Source organism: Ahaetulla prasina, chromosome 1 (assembly GCF_028640845.1).
Source record: "Ahaetulla prasina isolate Xishuangbanna chromosome 1, ASM2864084v1, whole genome shotgun sequence".
In the NCBI taxonomy this organism is placed as follows: domain Eukaryota; kingdom Metazoa; phylum Chordata; class Lepidosauria; order Squamata; family Colubridae; genus Ahaetulla; species Ahaetulla prasina.
The window spans coordinates 111,591,130-111,609,609 of record NC_080539.1 but is presented as its reverse complement, the minus strand read 5'-3'; the positions used below and the strand labels follow the sequence as shown (position 1 = coordinate 111,609,609).

At 35.1% G+C, this 18,480-nt stretch overlaps 1 protein-coding gene across 1 annotated transcript in view; it reads right to left on the bottom strand.

The window, feature by feature from the left end:
• TBC1D32 (TBC1 domain family member 32) overlaps positions 1-17,868 on the bottom strand; it is a 101,058-nt gene extending 83,190 nt beyond the window's left edge. Inside the window, exons 1-10 of the mRNA XM_058172800.1 lie at positions 17,572-17,868; positions 14,276-14,430; positions 13,101-13,262; positions 9,486-9,660; positions 6,313-6,384; positions 5,566-5,691; positions 2,639-2,717; positions 2,444-2,547; positions 2,291-2,352; positions 1,352-1,499 (exon numbers count right to left, since the gene is read on the bottom strand). Of these exons, the coding sequence (XP_058028783.1) occupies positions 1,352-1,499; positions 2,291-2,352; positions 2,444-2,547; positions 2,639-2,717; positions 5,566-5,691; positions 6,313-6,384; positions 9,486-9,660; positions 13,101-13,262; positions 14,276-14,430; positions 17,572-17,574 (1,086 nt within the window). The 5' untranslated portion in view covers positions 17,575-17,868. The remainder of the gene's footprint in view (positions 1-1,351; positions 1,500-2,290; positions 2,353-2,443; positions 2,548-2,638; positions 2,718-5,565; positions 5,692-6,312; positions 6,385-9,485; positions 9,661-13,100; positions 13,263-14,275; positions 14,431-17,571) is intronic.
• Positions 17,869-18,480: the final 612 nt, after the last annotated feature.

The window sequence follows — 18,480 nt, the reverse complement described above, 5'->3', positions numbered from 1 at the left end:
ATCCAAAAGACCTTAATTTTCTTGCAAGTCCACCAAATATGAAAATATGTAGCATCATCACAATCACACCTCCAACATTTCGCTTGGATATTAGGATACATACATGATAATTTTTTGGGATCTAAATGCCATCTATAAAACATCTTATAAAAATTTTCCCTTAAATTCTGTGCTTGTGTAAACTTAACATTTCTAACCCAAATTTTCTCCCATGTTTCCAACATTATTGGTTCCTGAATATTCTGTGCCCATTTTATCATACAATCCTTTACCAAATCCTTTTCCGAATCTATTTCAAGCAACACATTATACAATCTCTTTATATGCTCGTGGGTCTGATTTCTAATTTGCTTTATTAAATTTTCCTCCCTTTGCATTATACCAATTTTTTGATCTTCTTTCCATCTAGCACTTATTTGCCCATATTGAAACCAAGTATAATTCCTCCCTTCTTCATTTAATACCTGTAATGATTTTAGTAGTTACATCTTTCAATTGTGAGAAATGTCTACTCCTAATCTTTGTTTTATGTTGTCTTTTTTTATCCCATGGATATTTAATTTACTGAGAAGTCTTTGATTTTATCAATAAATGATAAAATATAATGAATATAATATAATAAATGATTTCATCAAAGGCTTTTTAAAATCTAAGCAGATAATATCTATTAATATCCGCAAAGAGCTGTAGAAATCTAGTTGGGCAGGATCTTCCCTTAGTAAAATCATGTTGGAATATTTGAGCAAGGACTGTCTCTAAACGTTGGATAATTTTATCTTTAATAGCAGTTTCTATTATTTCCCCTGGCCTCTAATTTCCTGGATCTCCATATGAAGTCTTCTTAAAAATTATGTTGGCCACATTGCAGTCTTCAAACTGACTATAGAGATGGGTTATATATTTTAATTATAGAAGTTCTACAATCTTAGCTTGGGATAGATGCCATTTGGGTTTGGTGATTTGTCTATGTTAAGCAATGGAAGTTATATGGAATTGTTGAGGTCAACACAAGACCTGGACAATCAAGAAAAATCAATCCTTAAAGTAGCCTCTTGGGCAAAAAAAAAAATACTAACTGATAACTGCAAATGACTGTCTGAAAACTTTAGATTCACAAGCCTACAATATTATGTAGATGGAAGGAAGAATCAATTCAGTTAAATATTAACATTCCTTGGAAATTGGTGTCCCACCATTAGCAGGGAAAAACACTGAAGCTGGTAAGAGGATGGATATCTCATCAATACTTTTTGTAGAGATACACTGTTGCTCAATCCACTTGCACCAAAATAAGAACCTTGAAAATGTAACAAAATAAGACTGAATATAAAAAAAGTACACATTTCCTTACCATCCATTTTTTAAACCACACAGCTTTGAGATCAACCAAAGCCAAAAAGTATACGGGATCCCAAAATTCGGAAGAAGCCATCTGACTTAAATTATTATGCCTTACAGCCAGAAGGGATAAAGTACTCTCCATTATTTCTTCCATGTACCTAAATAAATTGGGGGGGGGGGGGAAGAGCTTCATAAATATCACAATGTTGGTATGGGTGCTACATGCTACTTGTGCTTAAGCTTTCTGGTAAAATATTATTTCAAATTCTACAAATTGTCTTATTGTACCTTGTACCTTGGAGAATTAAAAAATTTAGACTGCTTTATGAAAAACTGGAATATTGTGAGGTTTGCTGGGAAAGAGTGCTTATATTATGAAGTTAGGCTGGAAAAATAATTTAAATTAAACAGAATGTCATTGTTCAAACTGAAACAAATCTAAAGTCAAATCAAAAGGAAAAGTTATTTTGATTCTATTTATGTACATTGAGAGCATATGCACCAAGACAAATTCCTTGTGTATCTAATCACACTTGGCCAATAAAAATTCTATTCTATTCTATTCTATTCTATTCTATTCTATTCTATTCTATTCTAATTCCACAATCTTAGATTAAAATAGCCACATAAAATTTAAATGGGATACATTCCTAAGTAACAAACATAAGACTGTCGCCCAAATATAGCATGTGAAATCAGTTGCAAGTAGACAAACAGTAAATTGGGGGAGGCAGGAAAAAAAAATCAAGGCTCTTATTCTCCTTACATATGATCATGCGTTATATAAACTTATGACAATTTTTTGTAAATTCAGGTACAAAGGTTTTTCAGTTATACTGAGACAAAGGCAAAGCATATGGATAACCTAAGCAAACTTTTTCATGCCTATAAGGAAACTGATAACACAAATGAAAACAAACACAACCACATTAAAAAAAAACATATATACTTTTCTGGATGACGTATCCAAAAAGAAGAGACTTCTCTCTGGTACTCATTCAGGAGTCGCATCTATGAACAAAAGGATAATTGTTCTATTTTAAAACCCTTGATCAAAAACTTCTTAAATAACTAAACAACATTGGAAATAAGTATATTGTACCTTTTTAAGTAAACGTATTACGTCTGGGTTACTTATGTCAATACCCATTGATACACTAGGAATGTAATTATCTTCAGCAAGAAAATATGCCTCTAAGTACTTTGCTGTAAAGAGAAAAATAATTGCCAATTAATTTAAGAGATCCAGTGAAAACTGTGGTCATTTGTTTCTGAAAAGAAGTAACTTGAGCCTCACCTAAGCTTGTATAGAGGTCTCTTGTCATATTTAATGGAGAGGAAGAAAATGTCTTGGCATAAAATTTCAAGACTTTATCCTGTTAAAAAAATGAATTAAAGCCAAGTTACTAGACATGGACATCAGCTAACACTGATGATTTCAAAATGATGACATCTGAGATGTAGTATCAAAGTCAAGCTCCACCAGTAAAATGTATTTGGATATGTTAAACTGTATAAGATATGACATGACCAATACTCTGTTCATAAACTATGTATGTGTGTAGGGGGGGAAATTGAAAAATCAATAAAAACTTGTTTAAAAAAAAGTTATATAGGCTCAAAGTATATCTCTTGTAAGTAGAGTGAATGTAGAATTTTCTATTTTTCCATAATGGAAAAATTCACTTTCTTTAATGTTCGTACAAGTGGGGATTTTGTGGGAAGTCATTATATACTAACATAGTGATTTATTTTAAAACCTGATATTTTAAAATAAATATTCTTTGGGGGGGAAAGTCAAGCTCCACCATTTTGTACATGCGTTATGACACTACATACAAGTATGTAACAGTTGTGACACACATTTAGTTGTTTGCTTTTTCTTGGTCCCACAACTCAGCTGCATAACTAGGTTCATACAATCCGAACCAAACCTGTACCACAATATATACTGGTTTCTTTTGTTTATTTTTTCCCATTTATATCCTGACTCTCCTTCAAGAAATTTGTGGATTCTAAGATTATTGTCTTTATTATTACTAAGATTGATTGTGCTCTTTTCCTTCAGAAGCAAAACCCCTCCAAGCTAGAATGAGCTGACATAGAGATTTTAATCCAAAATCATCCAGTTGGCTTTCCTAGCTGATATATTAAAATTTGTGCCTCCCAATCCTATAATTCAGCCTCTTATCCCTTACATTATTCTTGCTAATTTTGCAAAAATTTATTCCCAAAGAGCAATGCTGATTTTTACTTAAAAAACAATGTCAGAATTGGACATTCTAGAAAACTTGGAACAACATGATGAAAAACAAGCCACATTATTTTATTTTATTTTTAGGTGCAGGGAATGCTTTGAGAGTTTGAATTGGACTTTTCTATTTAATGTTTTGGGAATTTTGGACTGAATTTTATAAAATGGGTAAAATCGATTTACTGTATATTTCACAGAAAACAGAAATTGTGAGATCTAACAAATGTTATGTGAAATACAAAAAGGAACAAGACAAAGTTTCTCCCAGTCTTCTCTTCTGTTTATTTTGCTTTTTGAAATTCTGAGTAGAGATATAAGATAAGATGAGAGGATTGCGGGAGTAAAAATTAAAAAGAAAAACTTAAGAGCTTTTGCAGGTGCAGCTGGTTTTGGAAGATCCTTTCAAGGGAATTGAAACACTAATGGGAAAGCTAAAGGATTTGGTGCATTAGCAAGTTTTAAGATTAACAAACAGAAGAGAAAGACAACAACAAAATATGAAGATACAACATCAAATTTATGTTGCAAATGTAAGGGGACATTTTATCATGCTCATTTTATCATGGATGTTCAACAAAGCCAGAAAATTTTGGATTCAAATACACACATTAATTCAGAAGATTTTAAAAATGAATAATTAATTAAAACCAGAATCTTTTCTTTTAGGCCTGATTGATACCGTGTTTCCCTGAAAATAAGACCAATATTTTTTTGAACCCTGAAATAAGCGCTTAGCCTTATTTTCAGGGAGGTCTTATTTTTTGGGGGCGCATGGAGCAAGATAGGGATCCTCTTGCCATCTTACCCGATTTCCAGCTCTGTCTCATAACCCTACCCAGAGGAAATGGTGGGGACCGGTTGCACATGCGTTTAAATATTTTCAGGGGAGAGCTTATTTTCGGGGCAGGGCTTATTTCAGCGCATGTGCTCAAAAGCCCGACTGGGCTTATTATCAGGGGATGTCTTATTTTCAGGGAAACAGGGTAGTTGGGGAAAAAAATCATGGAATGCTATTTTTATACAGGATACCTGTAGCAAGATTATTCATGCACACAAGTGGAAAGATTCCAAATTTCCAACAATGGAGAATGGTTGATGAAAAGGACAGAACTTGGAACAGAGAAAACATATTAACTAAATTTATTGCTGACTGGAATAGACTTTTTGCATGAAATAGAAAAAAAACAAAATTGTGATACATGGCTTTTATGATAAGAAAAAATAAGATTATAGGAAAAATTAAAGCCATGCTGTAATTAACAAGTAATAATATAAAACAGATAATAAAAGTAAGAGGTAAATTTATAACTGTTGTAAAAAAGCTGAGAATCTACTTCTTTATGTGTTCTTTCCTTTTTTTTTTTTAGCATTTGGACTTTGTCTTTTTTTCCCCTTTCCTTTCTTTTTTCCTTTCTTCTAAACTTTAGTTTCTGATAGTATTTATCTTTATTAAAACCTAAATAAAGTATATTTTTTAAAAAGTAAATTAAATACTGTCCAATGGTTGGTGAAAATGACAGATATGAAAATTACTGTGCAAATGTATCAGCTACAATGAATTAATTAGAATTACATTCAAGTTTATGTATACAGAAAGCATTATCTATTTCATATTACTAACAGATTAATAATTTTGCATCCAATATTTCTGGGGCTCTGGCACGTTGCACGTCTCTAATTCAAAGAAAATTCTATAATATTATCATATATTAATAACATTCTTCTGGCTTTATTTATTCAGGAGTTATTCGGGCATTATTTATTAAGGCATTATTCAGGAAACTAATGTTTTTTGAATAATGCCTGAAAAAGTAATAACAATATGTCTGCTTCTTTAACCAAATAGTGAGAATCACTTTGAATTACCAATTTATTAGGCAGATGGTAAAAATGTTTGGAATTTATGTACTGTATAAATTATAAACAATGGAAATATTGGTTAAGAATAAAAAGCTTATTAGTATCTTTACACTGAAACTGGAATCAGGATCCGAGAGTGCTGTTGCAAGATGTTTACGTAAGGTACTCCAACTTTCACAATTTAAAATATCAGATGGGGGTGCAGAACACAAGGTTTGAATGGCTTCTTGGCGGACCTAAAAAAATCAAGGAAAATGGAGTAAGAAAACTGCATTATTAGAATGAAATTAAAATATAAACCTACAATAAAGGTTATGTCAAAAATCTAATTCTCCATCATCACCCTAATCATTAAGAATGATGGTAAGGGGGGGGGGGTGTTCTTGAAAAAATATTGATTACAGAACTGTTTTTACTCTCAGATGTATGCACATAGTTTTGCTCTACTACATTCCCACCTCTAACGAATAACTTTTATCAAAGCAGTTGATACTAGTGAGACTTCTGAAGAACCATCTCAGGCAAAGGAGTAGAAATAGACTATGCTTTAAGTATAAGACTAAGAAGAGGAATAGTTAAGCCAGTAGGAAACAGATTCTGTCCCATTAGATCAGAAGACATATATTTCCATCCATCTGACAAGTATCCTTACCCCATTGATCACATCTCCACCCCTTTTACCCTACCCTATGTTGTTCCTCGAGTTTTATGTTTTTTAGATTACAAAAATGAAACCACTTTACTGGACTGAGAAGCAGTTCACCAAATATGAGCTTAACACATGACAAAACCAAACTTAATTTGTCCATGCATGTGCAAGAGAATTTTGTTTTCCCGAGCAATTTTTTTAAACTTACCTCCTTAGGTTGTGTTGGATCCAGTCTTTCTACAAGCAGCTGTAATTGTTCTTGATTCATAAACGTGTAACTCTGTAATACATTGTAAAAATGCTCACTAACCAAACCCAACTAACTGAAATTGACTTTACAGGATTTTAGATTGCTATTAAAAAAAAGAAAGAGCACATTGTAATTATTAAATCTTTTTTTAAAATGATATAATGCTATAAAGCACTCTCCATAAGAATCCCATGAAGAAGTAGGTTAGATAAGTGATGGGTCCAAAGTCAATCACTGAACTTCCACATCTATGGATGGATTTTTGTCATAAACTGCTACCTGTTTTTCTAGGGCGAATTCAGTTTATGCACACTCCTATAAATATAATGTAAACCCATCACTCATATGTTATTTAGAGAGCTGATGAGCTAGCTTAAAAGAGCTAACATCTCCAATGAAATGGAGATTTAAAAATGTTTAAAAGAGTTGACATCTCCAATGTTTGTAGGCCTCTTTCTCCTTTGTTCTGCAGATCTTTGGACCACACCTTCTATCTATTTATCTATCTATCTATCTATCTATCTATCTATCTATCTATCTATCTATCTATCTATCTATCTACCAATCTACCGTCTGTCTGTCTGTCTGTCTGTCTGTCTGTCTATCTATCTATCTATCTATCTATCTATCTATCTATCTATCTATCTATCTACCATCTATCTATCATCTGTCTGTCTGTCTGTCTGTCTATCTATCTATCTATCTATCTATGTATCTATCTATCTTACTCATTCCTTTCCATTCTCTCTCCCAGTTGTCAATTTTTCCTGTCCTATCCTGTGAACTGTTTATGCCACTGCAGTGGATGGCGGAAAGAGCTATGGATATTTTGTATGCCTCTCCTACATTACATTATAGTGAAGATATGTAATTTAATTCCCTTCAGCACTGCAGTTAGTGAGAAATCTTTAAATGGGAGAATATTGTTTGTGCCCCAGAGTTTCTGTAAGGCACTCTCATGTATTTTGTCTTCCGCCAAAGAAAGCGCACGTCTTTAAAAATCAATAGGCCTCTAGACTTTGCTTTAAATGGAATAGATTTTATTTATTGATTTTATCATAACAGTTTCAAGAAAATACAACTTTAAGTCTAACAGCGTAAATTAGAGAAAACAATCTCTCATTGCCTTTGTCAGCAGTAAACACTAAGAACCACAAAGAAAGAAATACCTATTCTCCACTAACTTTGGTGCAAAATCTTCTATCATGCTGACATAAATTTATGTGAGCAAAAAACCTGGTATGATATGTTAACAAATACATAGACCACCCTAGTCTTCCATATCACATCCCAATTTCTGCTCATTTTGATTTTACAGTGTAAGAAATTTTTTAAAAACCTATTTATACTGTAATCAGGATATGCAATCCACTCTTAACCTCACATATTTTCCCCTGACAGTACCTTGACTCACTGCCTCAAGATGCCACTTTATCTCTGAAAATGGCGAAGGATGAAATTGGAGGCACTGATAGCAACAATCACAAGGCATGGCTGCATATGCATAACTTTCATCCAATATAAATATGTACTTATAGAAATGCAGATCTATTTACTAATAAAGAAAAGCATGAACCTTTACCATCCATAGAATTAAAAGAAACTACATTCAGTACAGTACATGCACTAATAGCTGAACTAGCTAATTCAGACGCATACTGTATCTTTACATTGGCCAATACAGAAGTCAAGCTGAAAACATTGTTTCAGAGCTAATCTTTTCTCTTCTCCAAGATAGATCAGCTGTGCCCCCCTTGATAATCCACATGCCACCTCGATACTGGTATAATTTTCTTTTCTGCAGAGGCATTTGGTCATGACTAGTAATTAAGGTCTGTGCTACTCTTTCCTAGCATTGTTCTTTCTGTTCTAGTTCCCAACATCTCTTTCCAAACTATATGCTTCGATTTGCTCCTGTCTTCACAAGCAACTTTTGTCTCAGAATATTCAGATACACCATCTCTTTATCTAATGGGAGCATACAGTACTCTAATTTGACTAAGAAGCGTGAAGCTTTTGCCAATTTTTAAAATGATAAACAGCTGGAATCTAACAAACAATCTATGCTCAAGACATTTCTTTTAATTATCTGAGACCTGTTTTCTGTTCTCCTTACTATCAATCACAATAATTTCAACAATTATGCCCTATTGTTCTTCATTTTCCTCTAAAAATTTCTATTTTTCAAACTAATTATGTGTGCATGTACTTTTAGCTTTACTGGTTAGAGAGCACTGTCATTTCCACATTGCCTCATTCTTTGGCATATGTTTTCTTCTCTAAAGCCATCTTTTTTTTTTCCTGGGAGGGCAATGAAAAACAGCATACCAGTTCAAGGAATAGGAACTAAATATATTATTTGAGCCATTTTTCTCTTTTGAAACATAGATGCTTCTGTACATGTTAGAAATAAAGTCTGCAAGTTTGGTTATGAATGATAACTTAAGACATCCGTTGAGATGATAAAGCATAAATCTGTAGTGTGTAGCCTTTGACAAGCATTCAGACATTTTTCTCATTGTCTGAAATATATGCAGTTTATTAATTGGGTATACAAATGAGCAAAGAATGAAAGTTAAAAATTTTGTTGCATATTTGTATTCAGTGTGAGACCACATCGTTTTGCCAATCCTTCCCTGTTAAAGATATAATTGCAACCCAAAGCAGGTTTTATCAGGATAACTGTTTTCTAACTTTAAACAACCATGACCTAAAAAAAGAAACAACCAACTGCTTTGTCCATATTCAAAAGGAATATACTTTGGAAACTGAATGGTGAATTCCCTTTTTCTCCTTTACGGTCTTCAAAACACTAACTCTAAGTCAAGAGAAAACCCTTATCACTGGGCTATGACAACAAAGCCTAGGCTTCATTTGATTCCTTTTTGTTATCTGGGATACAGCAAGAAAAAGAAGTATAAGAAAAAGGGGATCAGAAGAACTAGAAGGTTAAATAAATGACAAAGGAGATGGAAACCTAATTTGTGAAAATATTATCTTCAACAGTGTTGCAAAGCTCCAAACAGTCTCAGTCAGTCAGTCAGTCAGTCAATTGATCAGTCTCTCTCTCTCTCTCTCTCTCTCTCTCCCTCCCTCTTTCTCCCCATCCATTCCTTTGTATAATTGCATACCTGGTTAAAGGAAGAATCACTATCAGAACAGTTATCTGCATAACTGTTGGGTGGTTCTGTTTTCACTTTTCTTTGCATCTCCTTGTAGCGCATTTGATCTTCTTCAAACTTGTTAATTAGAGATTCAACTACAACCATCATGACATTCTTCAGCGAATGCATCATTTCTCTATACCTTCAGTTGAAAAGTTATTTAAAAAACCAAATTATTAAAATCCATGTGTTGTAATATGTACAAACTAACTTCCTAACCAAGTTAGGAAGAAAATCTTACTGAAACCGATGAGCACTGTTTAAAGAAGAGTATACAATGAAAAGTAAACATGCAATCTCACATATACCTATTCAGAACCAAGTCCAACTGAATCCAACAAAATTAACTGCCATATATATGAGCTCAGACTTGCATCCTAAGTCATTCTGAATTCAAAATATTATTTTTCACTAGATCAGTTCAGGATAATATAAAGAGGGACATTACAGGTAGTCCTCGACTTACAACAGTTCATTTAGTGACTATTCAAAGTTACAAGGGAACTGAAAAAGGTGACTTTTTCACATTTATGATCATTGCAGCATCCCCATGGCCCTGTGTTCAAAAATCAGACGCTTGGCAACTGACTCATATTTATGACGTTTGCCGTGTCTTGAGGTCATGTGATTCCCCTTTTGTGACCTTCAGACAAGCAAAGTCAATGGGGAAGCCAGATTCACTTAACAATTGCAGTGATTCAATTGCGGCAAGAAAGGTTGTAAAATGGGGCAAAACTCACTTAACAAATATCTCATTTAACAACAGAAATTTTGGGCTCACTTGTGGGTTGCAAGTCAAGGTCTACCCGTATACCACATTTCTTAAACAAAAATAATCTGCTTTATTCAAAAATTCAAACTGGTATTGGAAGAACAACACCATCCAATGTTTTAGATACCCAAATATTTAGCAGAATATAGGCATGATACCTAAACATTACAAAAACATCAAGGTTATTTTTAGTAGCAATTCTTATAATTCTTAGATGAATGTATTCAGCACTTGTAATCATCTGTGCGTTTTGGTTGGGATTACTGTTTATATCTGCTTGTGATTACAACTGTATTATTATGCTCTGGCAGATTCTAATGCTGTTATTTATGCATTTTCCTAAACAAAATTTCCACCTCTTGGAACGGTATGTTGTGTTAATAAACCAAGGAGAAATGTATGAATGCACAACACATGCATAATTCTGATGAGATTATGTAAACGTAAGAAATTGTCACAGACCCTTGTGAAATAAGATGAACTGAGCAGAAAGCTTGAGATATTGTATACCATTTTCAAGCACAGAATATGAGGAGGGAGGGAGGGAGGGAGGGAGGGAGGGAGGGAGGGAGGGAAGGAGGGAGGGAGGGAGAGAGGGAGGAAGGAAGGAAGGAAGGAAGGAAGGAAGGAAGGAAGGAAGGAAGGAAGGAAGGAATTAAAAATTGCAAAAGTGTATTATAGAGATTTTAGAATTTGTTTTGGATATTGTATAATTATAGGCCGTCATACAGGTATGACTGCTGTATGACTAGAAGATAAACAATATTTATGTTTTTTAGGGACTGACTTCTTCCATTAAGAAAGAAAAGAAAAAAGAAAAAGAACCTTGCCTAGCTGGCTCAATTCCTGAATGTAAATAAATGGCTTATTAAAAATACAGCAGGCCACACATGCTAATTTATAAAAGCAATTAAGTACTGATTAAGTAACAAGAGTTTTTCACAATGACATTTCTAATTTCCTTTTACAGAACGTGGCCATCCACATATCACTGCAATTAACTATTAAAACGTTTATAAGATTGATCTCGTCATTAGAGTTGGACACTGAACGTTGCTGCACAGGGTTCATTTCACTCTTGGTATTTCTGCCTTTCTATCATATGAACTACTGCCTGCCAGTGATTTTAACTTTGAACTGTCACTAAATGAACTGGTGTAAATCGAGGACTACCTATAGTCTTATTTTTTACTGTACTTCTTTACAGTAAGGTATTTTGCACTATAAAATTGTTAAGACAGGCAAAATTTTAATACTAAAAAATTAGTATTCACTGAGGTTTAGTTTTTTTTTTCCTTCTCAAGTTATTTTTCAAAGTCATTTTTTATGTTTGCTTAACAACCCAGAGGAGATTATATTCAGAACACATCCTTCCTTTGTACTACTATTTGGAAGGAATCTTGTATAGCATAAGTTGACTATATTTCTCACACTGCTTTTCCTAAAGGTATTTTATGTAATAAAGAACAGTAAAGCTGAATATCGGAATTTGCTTTAGAGGAAAACAGGGATAGAATCGTAAACTGGTATGGGGCCATTTTAGCAATCAATACTAATCCTTTGTTCAGGGCAGAAAAGCACTGCACTGCATAATGGCAAGTTTAAAGGCCAGAGCCAGTTATTTATTTATTTATTTATTTATATATGAGAGAATATATATATTCATATATATATACATATATATATTTGTTTTCTGAAAACCAAAGACCTACATATATATATGTTTTCTGAGGTTTTCGCAGGTGTTTGTATGTAGGTCTTTGGTTATTCAGGTTTTCTCCCGCATAAAATTGGAAGCCTGAAGATGACGAATGAGACTGTGTCGAAATGTCGCCAAGACACTTCCAATTTTACGTGGGAGAAAACCCGAATAACCAAAGACCTACACACACACACACACACACACACACACACACACACACACATATATATATATATATATATATTCTGAGGTTTTCGCGGGTGTTTGTATGTAGGTCTTTGGTTATTCGGGTTTTCTCCCGCGTAAAATTGGAAGTGTCTTGGCGGCGTTTTGAAATCCCATTCGTCAAGGTGACGAATGGGATTTCGTCGAAACATCGCCAAGACACCTCCAATTTTACACGGGAGAAAACCCGAATAACCACATATATATGCACACACACACACACACACACACACACACACACACATATATATATGAGAAATAGGAGCTACATATTTATTTGAAAACAGGCAGCTTTCTTCAATTACATAAAATGAACAATAATCTGATAAAACAAGGACCAAAGTGAACAAGAAGAAATTTTTTAGAGTCATTACAATATTCAGAAAAAAAAAAATACCAGAAGGAATGTAGCACTAACTCAAAAACAAGGAAAAATGAGTAATTCACAGGTAGTCTTTGATTTACAATAGTTCCCTTAGTGACCGCTTGAAGTTACAACAACTGAAAGTGACTTATGACCATTTTTTACATATGACCACTGCAGCATCCTGATGGTCACATGATTTACATTTGGATGCTTGACAACTGACTCACATTTATGATGTGGGGTCATGTGTGGTCATCTTCTGCAATCTTCTGACGAACAAAATCAAGGGGGAAACCAGATTCTCCTAACAACTGTGTTACTAACTGTTTAACAACTGCACTGATTCACATTCAACAAACGTGGCAAGAAAAGTCATAAAAAGGGGCAAAACTCTCTTGACAAATTTCTCACTTAGCAACATAAATTTTGGGCTCAATTGTGGTCATAAGTCGAGGACTACCTATAATTAGGCATTCGCTTTTGGAAATTGCGTTTTAGATATGTACATATACTTACTCCTTTGATTCCCGCGTCTTTTTAGTAACATGCTGTACCAGAGTGTCATAATTCGAACCTTCCCCCTGATTTTGGGCTGAGGTACATTTTTCAGTTTCTTCTTCTATTACGGACCCCAAGATGTTACTTATATATTCTCTAAGATACTTTACAAATTCATAGCTGTAATAACAATTAAAATGTAAAACATTATGTTTCATGTCAATCTGTTTTTAATAATAAACATATTTCATTAAGTAACTATAAGAATATTCCATTAACTATGGTAAAGAGTACATGGACATTTTGGAAGAATTTCAGAAGTGAACTGAAATATTAAATTCAGACACCAAACAGCATTTGAGACCAGTATATCAACTGAAAATGTTGCATATCTTTTTCCCTAATTAAAGAAAACTATGGCTTAGAGCAGGGGTCTGCAAACTTGGCTCTTTTAAGACTTGTGGACTTCAACTCCCAGAGTTCCTCAGCTTTGCTGGCTGAGGAACTCTGGGAGTTGAAGTCCACAAATCTTAAAAGAGCCAAGTTTGCAGACCCCTGGCTTAGAGCAATCTCTGGCCCGTGACCCACTACGGGGCCGTGGCCTATTTGGACTTGGGCCGCATGAATGGCTGACCAGAGTGTGTGTGCATTCGCAGCTCAACTTCTGCAAGTGGCGAGCTGACAGGCAGTTGCACACGTGCTTGCTGGCCTGCTGCTTGAACAAGTTGAGTTGCATGCATGCACACCAATCTGCCAGTCGCACAAGTGCTACGTGCACATATGTATGCATACCAGCCTGAGGCTCGGGCAGCCCAGTTCCCCTCCTGCTCCCCCGCCAGGCTGCCAGATTAGGGAATCTGATGGTTGGAATAACAGAAGAAGTAAATACAAAGGCACACTGGATGCCATATTCCAAAGCTTGAAATATTGCAATTAATATCTATTAGGAACATTCTTAAGTATTATACAGTCCTATTTTCTTGGCAAAATTTAAGTGGTTTGCCCTTGCCTGCTTACTAGAGCTGAGATAGAATGAATAGCCAAGGTTACCCAACTGGCTTTGTGCCTAAAGCAGGTCTAGAATTCCTGGGCTCCTGGTTTCTAGCTTGTTGCCTTAACCACCAAGGAAGAATTGTGAAGAAAGAGTTTCCCTTTTAAAATTATCACGTCACAAAATCATGTCAGTAAATTACTTATGAAAGTTCTCATCTGTTTCTTCCAAATGGAGTAGAATCTCTTCAGCACATTCTACGGATGGAGCTCCTGTGATTTTTTCTTTGACACTTTGCAATAACTGTCTGAGCATAGGTTGTAAGAGAGCTTCATCTTCAATAGAAAAATGAGACATCTACAGAAAGAAACACAGAAGCAAAATATGAGTGATCTACCCTGCAATATCTTATTAACCAGCTATGAAGTAAACAGAATCTGTCTGTTGGTCTGTAAATCCTGTGTGGGGATGTTAAAAGTCTACATTCTAGCCCCCATTTAAGAGTCAGATGAGAGAGACTAGAAATTACAGTTTTTCATTTATGGTTCCATTCTCTGGAACATCCTGTCTAAGAATTCCATAGATAGCACTCTCTCTTGGTATCGAAGAAAATGTTAAAGATGTGATTCTTCAGGAGAGAATGCTTATTGCTTCAGACCATAGTTGAATCTGTGACACATATTAAAGAGTTATAATAGTACATTTAATATGCTATTTACATTTAAGGAGAAATTGCCTGACAGAACAATTAATCAGTGGGACAACTTACCTCCAGAAGTTGTAAATGCTCCAACACTGGAGGTTTTTAAGAAGAGATTGGATAACCATTTGTCTGAAATGGTATAGGGTTTCCTGCCTAAGCAGGAGGTTGGACTAGAAGACCTCCAAGATCTCTTCCAACTCTGTTATTCTATTCTATTCTATTCTATTCTATTCTAGTCTAGTCTAGTCTAGTCTAGTCTAGTCTAGTCTAGTCTAGTCTAGTCTAGTCTATTGATATATGGCTTTCAGTTTATCATGAAATTATATTTTGTCTTATGCTATAAATTATCTGTAGTCCTTTAAGTATAAAAATAAAGTAAAGAATTAAAGACTGTGTATAAACATAGAAGGCAAACAAAAGAATAATATCCTAAAGATTAAAAAGGAAGTCACAAGGATGGACTATCTCTAGACTCAGATATTCTACCTCCTTCTGCAGCAAAGAAACATAAGGCAAAAGAGGAGCCATGTGCCCCAACTTCAGGGTGAAAAAATGGAATTAAAAATGTTACCTGCTAGTATAATTGATGTAGTTCCCCTGCAATTCTAAGCCAAAATTCTATGAGTTTACTTATTGCTTCCAAATATTTACAAATATTTACAAATATTTGTACCCAAGATTTATAAATAAACTTGGATTCTTAAGCAACACTTTAAATTTTGCCTCACAAGTACATGAAAACTTTAGGTTGTTCTCAAACATGTCACAGATACTACCAATATTAGAATACTAAATTCTCTTAACTAATAAGGAAAAATCTCAACTAAAGATCGCTTGTGCCTCTTTTCACTTATTAAAGTAGAATTTGAGGTTCCTTTTCACCAATAGCCAATTGACTTCTTGAAGTCAGGATCATTATTTTTATTATTTTGCATTTTTATAAATATATTGTTAATTAATTATTAAGAAGCTTGTTTGGTAATATAGTTAAAAGTGCTGGCCTAGAAATCAAAAGATATGAGTTCTCAGCCTCTCTTAATCCAATGGGCAAGAAACACCACTCTCTCAGCCCAACCCACAACACAACACAGGGTTGTTATTGTGGGAAAAATAGAGGGCAGGAGTATTAGTTATGTTTGCCACCTTGAAACAAATATAAGGTGGGGTAAAAATATAATAATAATAACAACAACAACAACAACAACACGCCAGATATCACAGTTGTTGAAAACCAAAACATACAATTTATTGACATTGCGGTACCAGGAAATGCCAGAGTTGAAGAAAAAGAACTGGAAAAAATCATGAAATATCACAACCTAGCCATTGAAACTACACAGCTATGAATGAAACATGTAACAGTGATACCCATGATCATCAGGGCACTTGGTACCATGTCCAAGAATTTTATAAGATACATCAACAAATTGCAGCTTCCTCCAATAACACCAGTGAAACTGCAAAAAACTGCACTACTTGGAACATCGTACATCGTAAGAAGGTACTTGGTTGATACTTAGGATGCTAGCAGCAACCTGTATCAACCATTAACACCAGTCAATAGTATTTGTGATGCATTTTTGAATGTTCAGTTGACTGAGTTTCATGTTTAATGAATAAAGTATATAATAATAATTAAAATTACTTGATAAGATTTCACTTATCAGCTATCAAAATTTGCTCATTTGGAACTATTAAATGGAAAAAAGGATACCCTCTCTCCCTAAAAAATGTAGCTGTATAGGTAGTACAATAACTGGAATATATGATCTCAGTTTGCCTCTGGCTGGGAAACAATTAGAGTATAATCTAATTGTTTTTACAGCCATGGATATGGATAATTAGAATACATCCACAAATTTTTGTTTAAGATTTGTTGTACTGTATATCCTGTATTCCTCAGTATATGAGCAAAAAAATTATACAAGACTGAGGGATTTGATAGGAACATCATTTGGACTGTTACCTCTTTTTACAGTCTGTCCCAGTTGACAGAAATTATAGGACCTGAAGACATATGTAGTACAAAAAGTACTCACTTAACAGAGAATAAAAACATTGCATCTAATTCCTAGTTGAGTAAAGTCAAAGAACGGGAACCAGCAATGGGTATCTTTTGCAAACCCACTTAGTACAAAATAGTAAACTCTACAAAGACCTGAGTTTGCTTCCTGATCACAACTGTGACACATACATGTTGTGGGATGGGGATGGGTGTTGGTGGCAACGATATATAAATAATTTGCTTTTGCATTCTTTGGAAATATTATCATTCAGTCTTAGGGGTTGATTTCCCATCCGAGTCTTAATCAAGCTTAATCCTGTTTAGCTTTCCCCAAAGCAACCACCTTTGATTAGTCACTGCCACCTGCTGCCATCCAGCAGCAAATTATATAAAGTACCCGTTTTCTTACAAAAGGGGCAAAGCTAAATTTGGAGTAAGTCCTATCGAGCCTTCCAAGGGTACGTAATCATACACGAAGTATCAAATCGTGTGCTGACATTCTCTCGAGTTCAGGGGACGAGCTTGGCGTTAACACAACGTTGGAACAACGCTTTATTGGAAGCAAGAAATGCGACATCGGGTAAGGAGGGCAAATAACCCGGCGATGGTACAACGCTGGCACATCAGAATCTGCCGTTCTCTTAAATGCGTGGATGTAGAAGCACCCCAAGTGCGTGGATGGTTATGGAGCACTGGGCACGGGAAACAGGACAGCGATGCTGAAAAATCTCCGAAATACGGATAAACCTAGATAGAGTAATGAACGGGTTGGGTGGGGAATTATGATTACCATTAATCTGTGTTTTGCCAAGCAGAAGCTCTTTTCAAAGCGGGACCGCTCCAGCCAGCAGCCGACAGTCCAGATCCCAGCAAAATGCCCGGGATTTGAGGCTGGGCGGATCCGACGATGGCGGCAACGGCGGCGGCAACACAAACGGATGAGAAAATAAGCGAAGCACTCAGGAAGAAGAAACGGGGGCAGTGCTTCCGCGCCAGAGTCGCAAGCACAGACGCCTCGCCCCTCTGGTTTCCTATTGGCCCAAGCAGAGTGGGGGAGTGGCCATAAACCTGGGTATAAGGATGCTGTTACACCGCGAGTTAAGGGTTTGGGTGTTTAGTCAGCTAGTGTTAGGTGTAGCGGGCGCTCTTGTGCAATAAAAAGGTTCTCTTCTCTCCCCCAAAAATCCTGCGTATTATATCATTACTGAAAATATGATGGATTTACTGCAGGGTAAGCTCAAGTTTCTGGGTTTCCCTCCCTCTTTAGCCAAATGCTCCTACTGATAATGTTGTAACCGTGTGTATGCTACTGCTACCAGACTCAACTCTGGGTAGAACACAATTTATCCAGGTGGGGTGGTGATCAGAAAGAATACAACATTTGGATTTTATTTTCCATATAAAGTTTTCAAACCATTAATGTTTTAATGGTTGTTGTTTTTTTATTCTGGGCTCTTTTGCTTATGCTGTAAATCGTTTTAGTTTAATACTACATTTTGTAACATCCATTTTATTCTCTGAATTCATAAGAGACCTAACCCTAATTTTAAGTGGATTTGCACCCTAAGGGGATTCTCAAGTATTTTACCAGGAAGTAGATAGGGCTGGCTCAAAAAGCCAGAGACCTAAGCATACCGATGCACTATGAATCTATTGGTGACATCCATTTCGCTCTCCGAGTTCATGGAGACCTAAACAT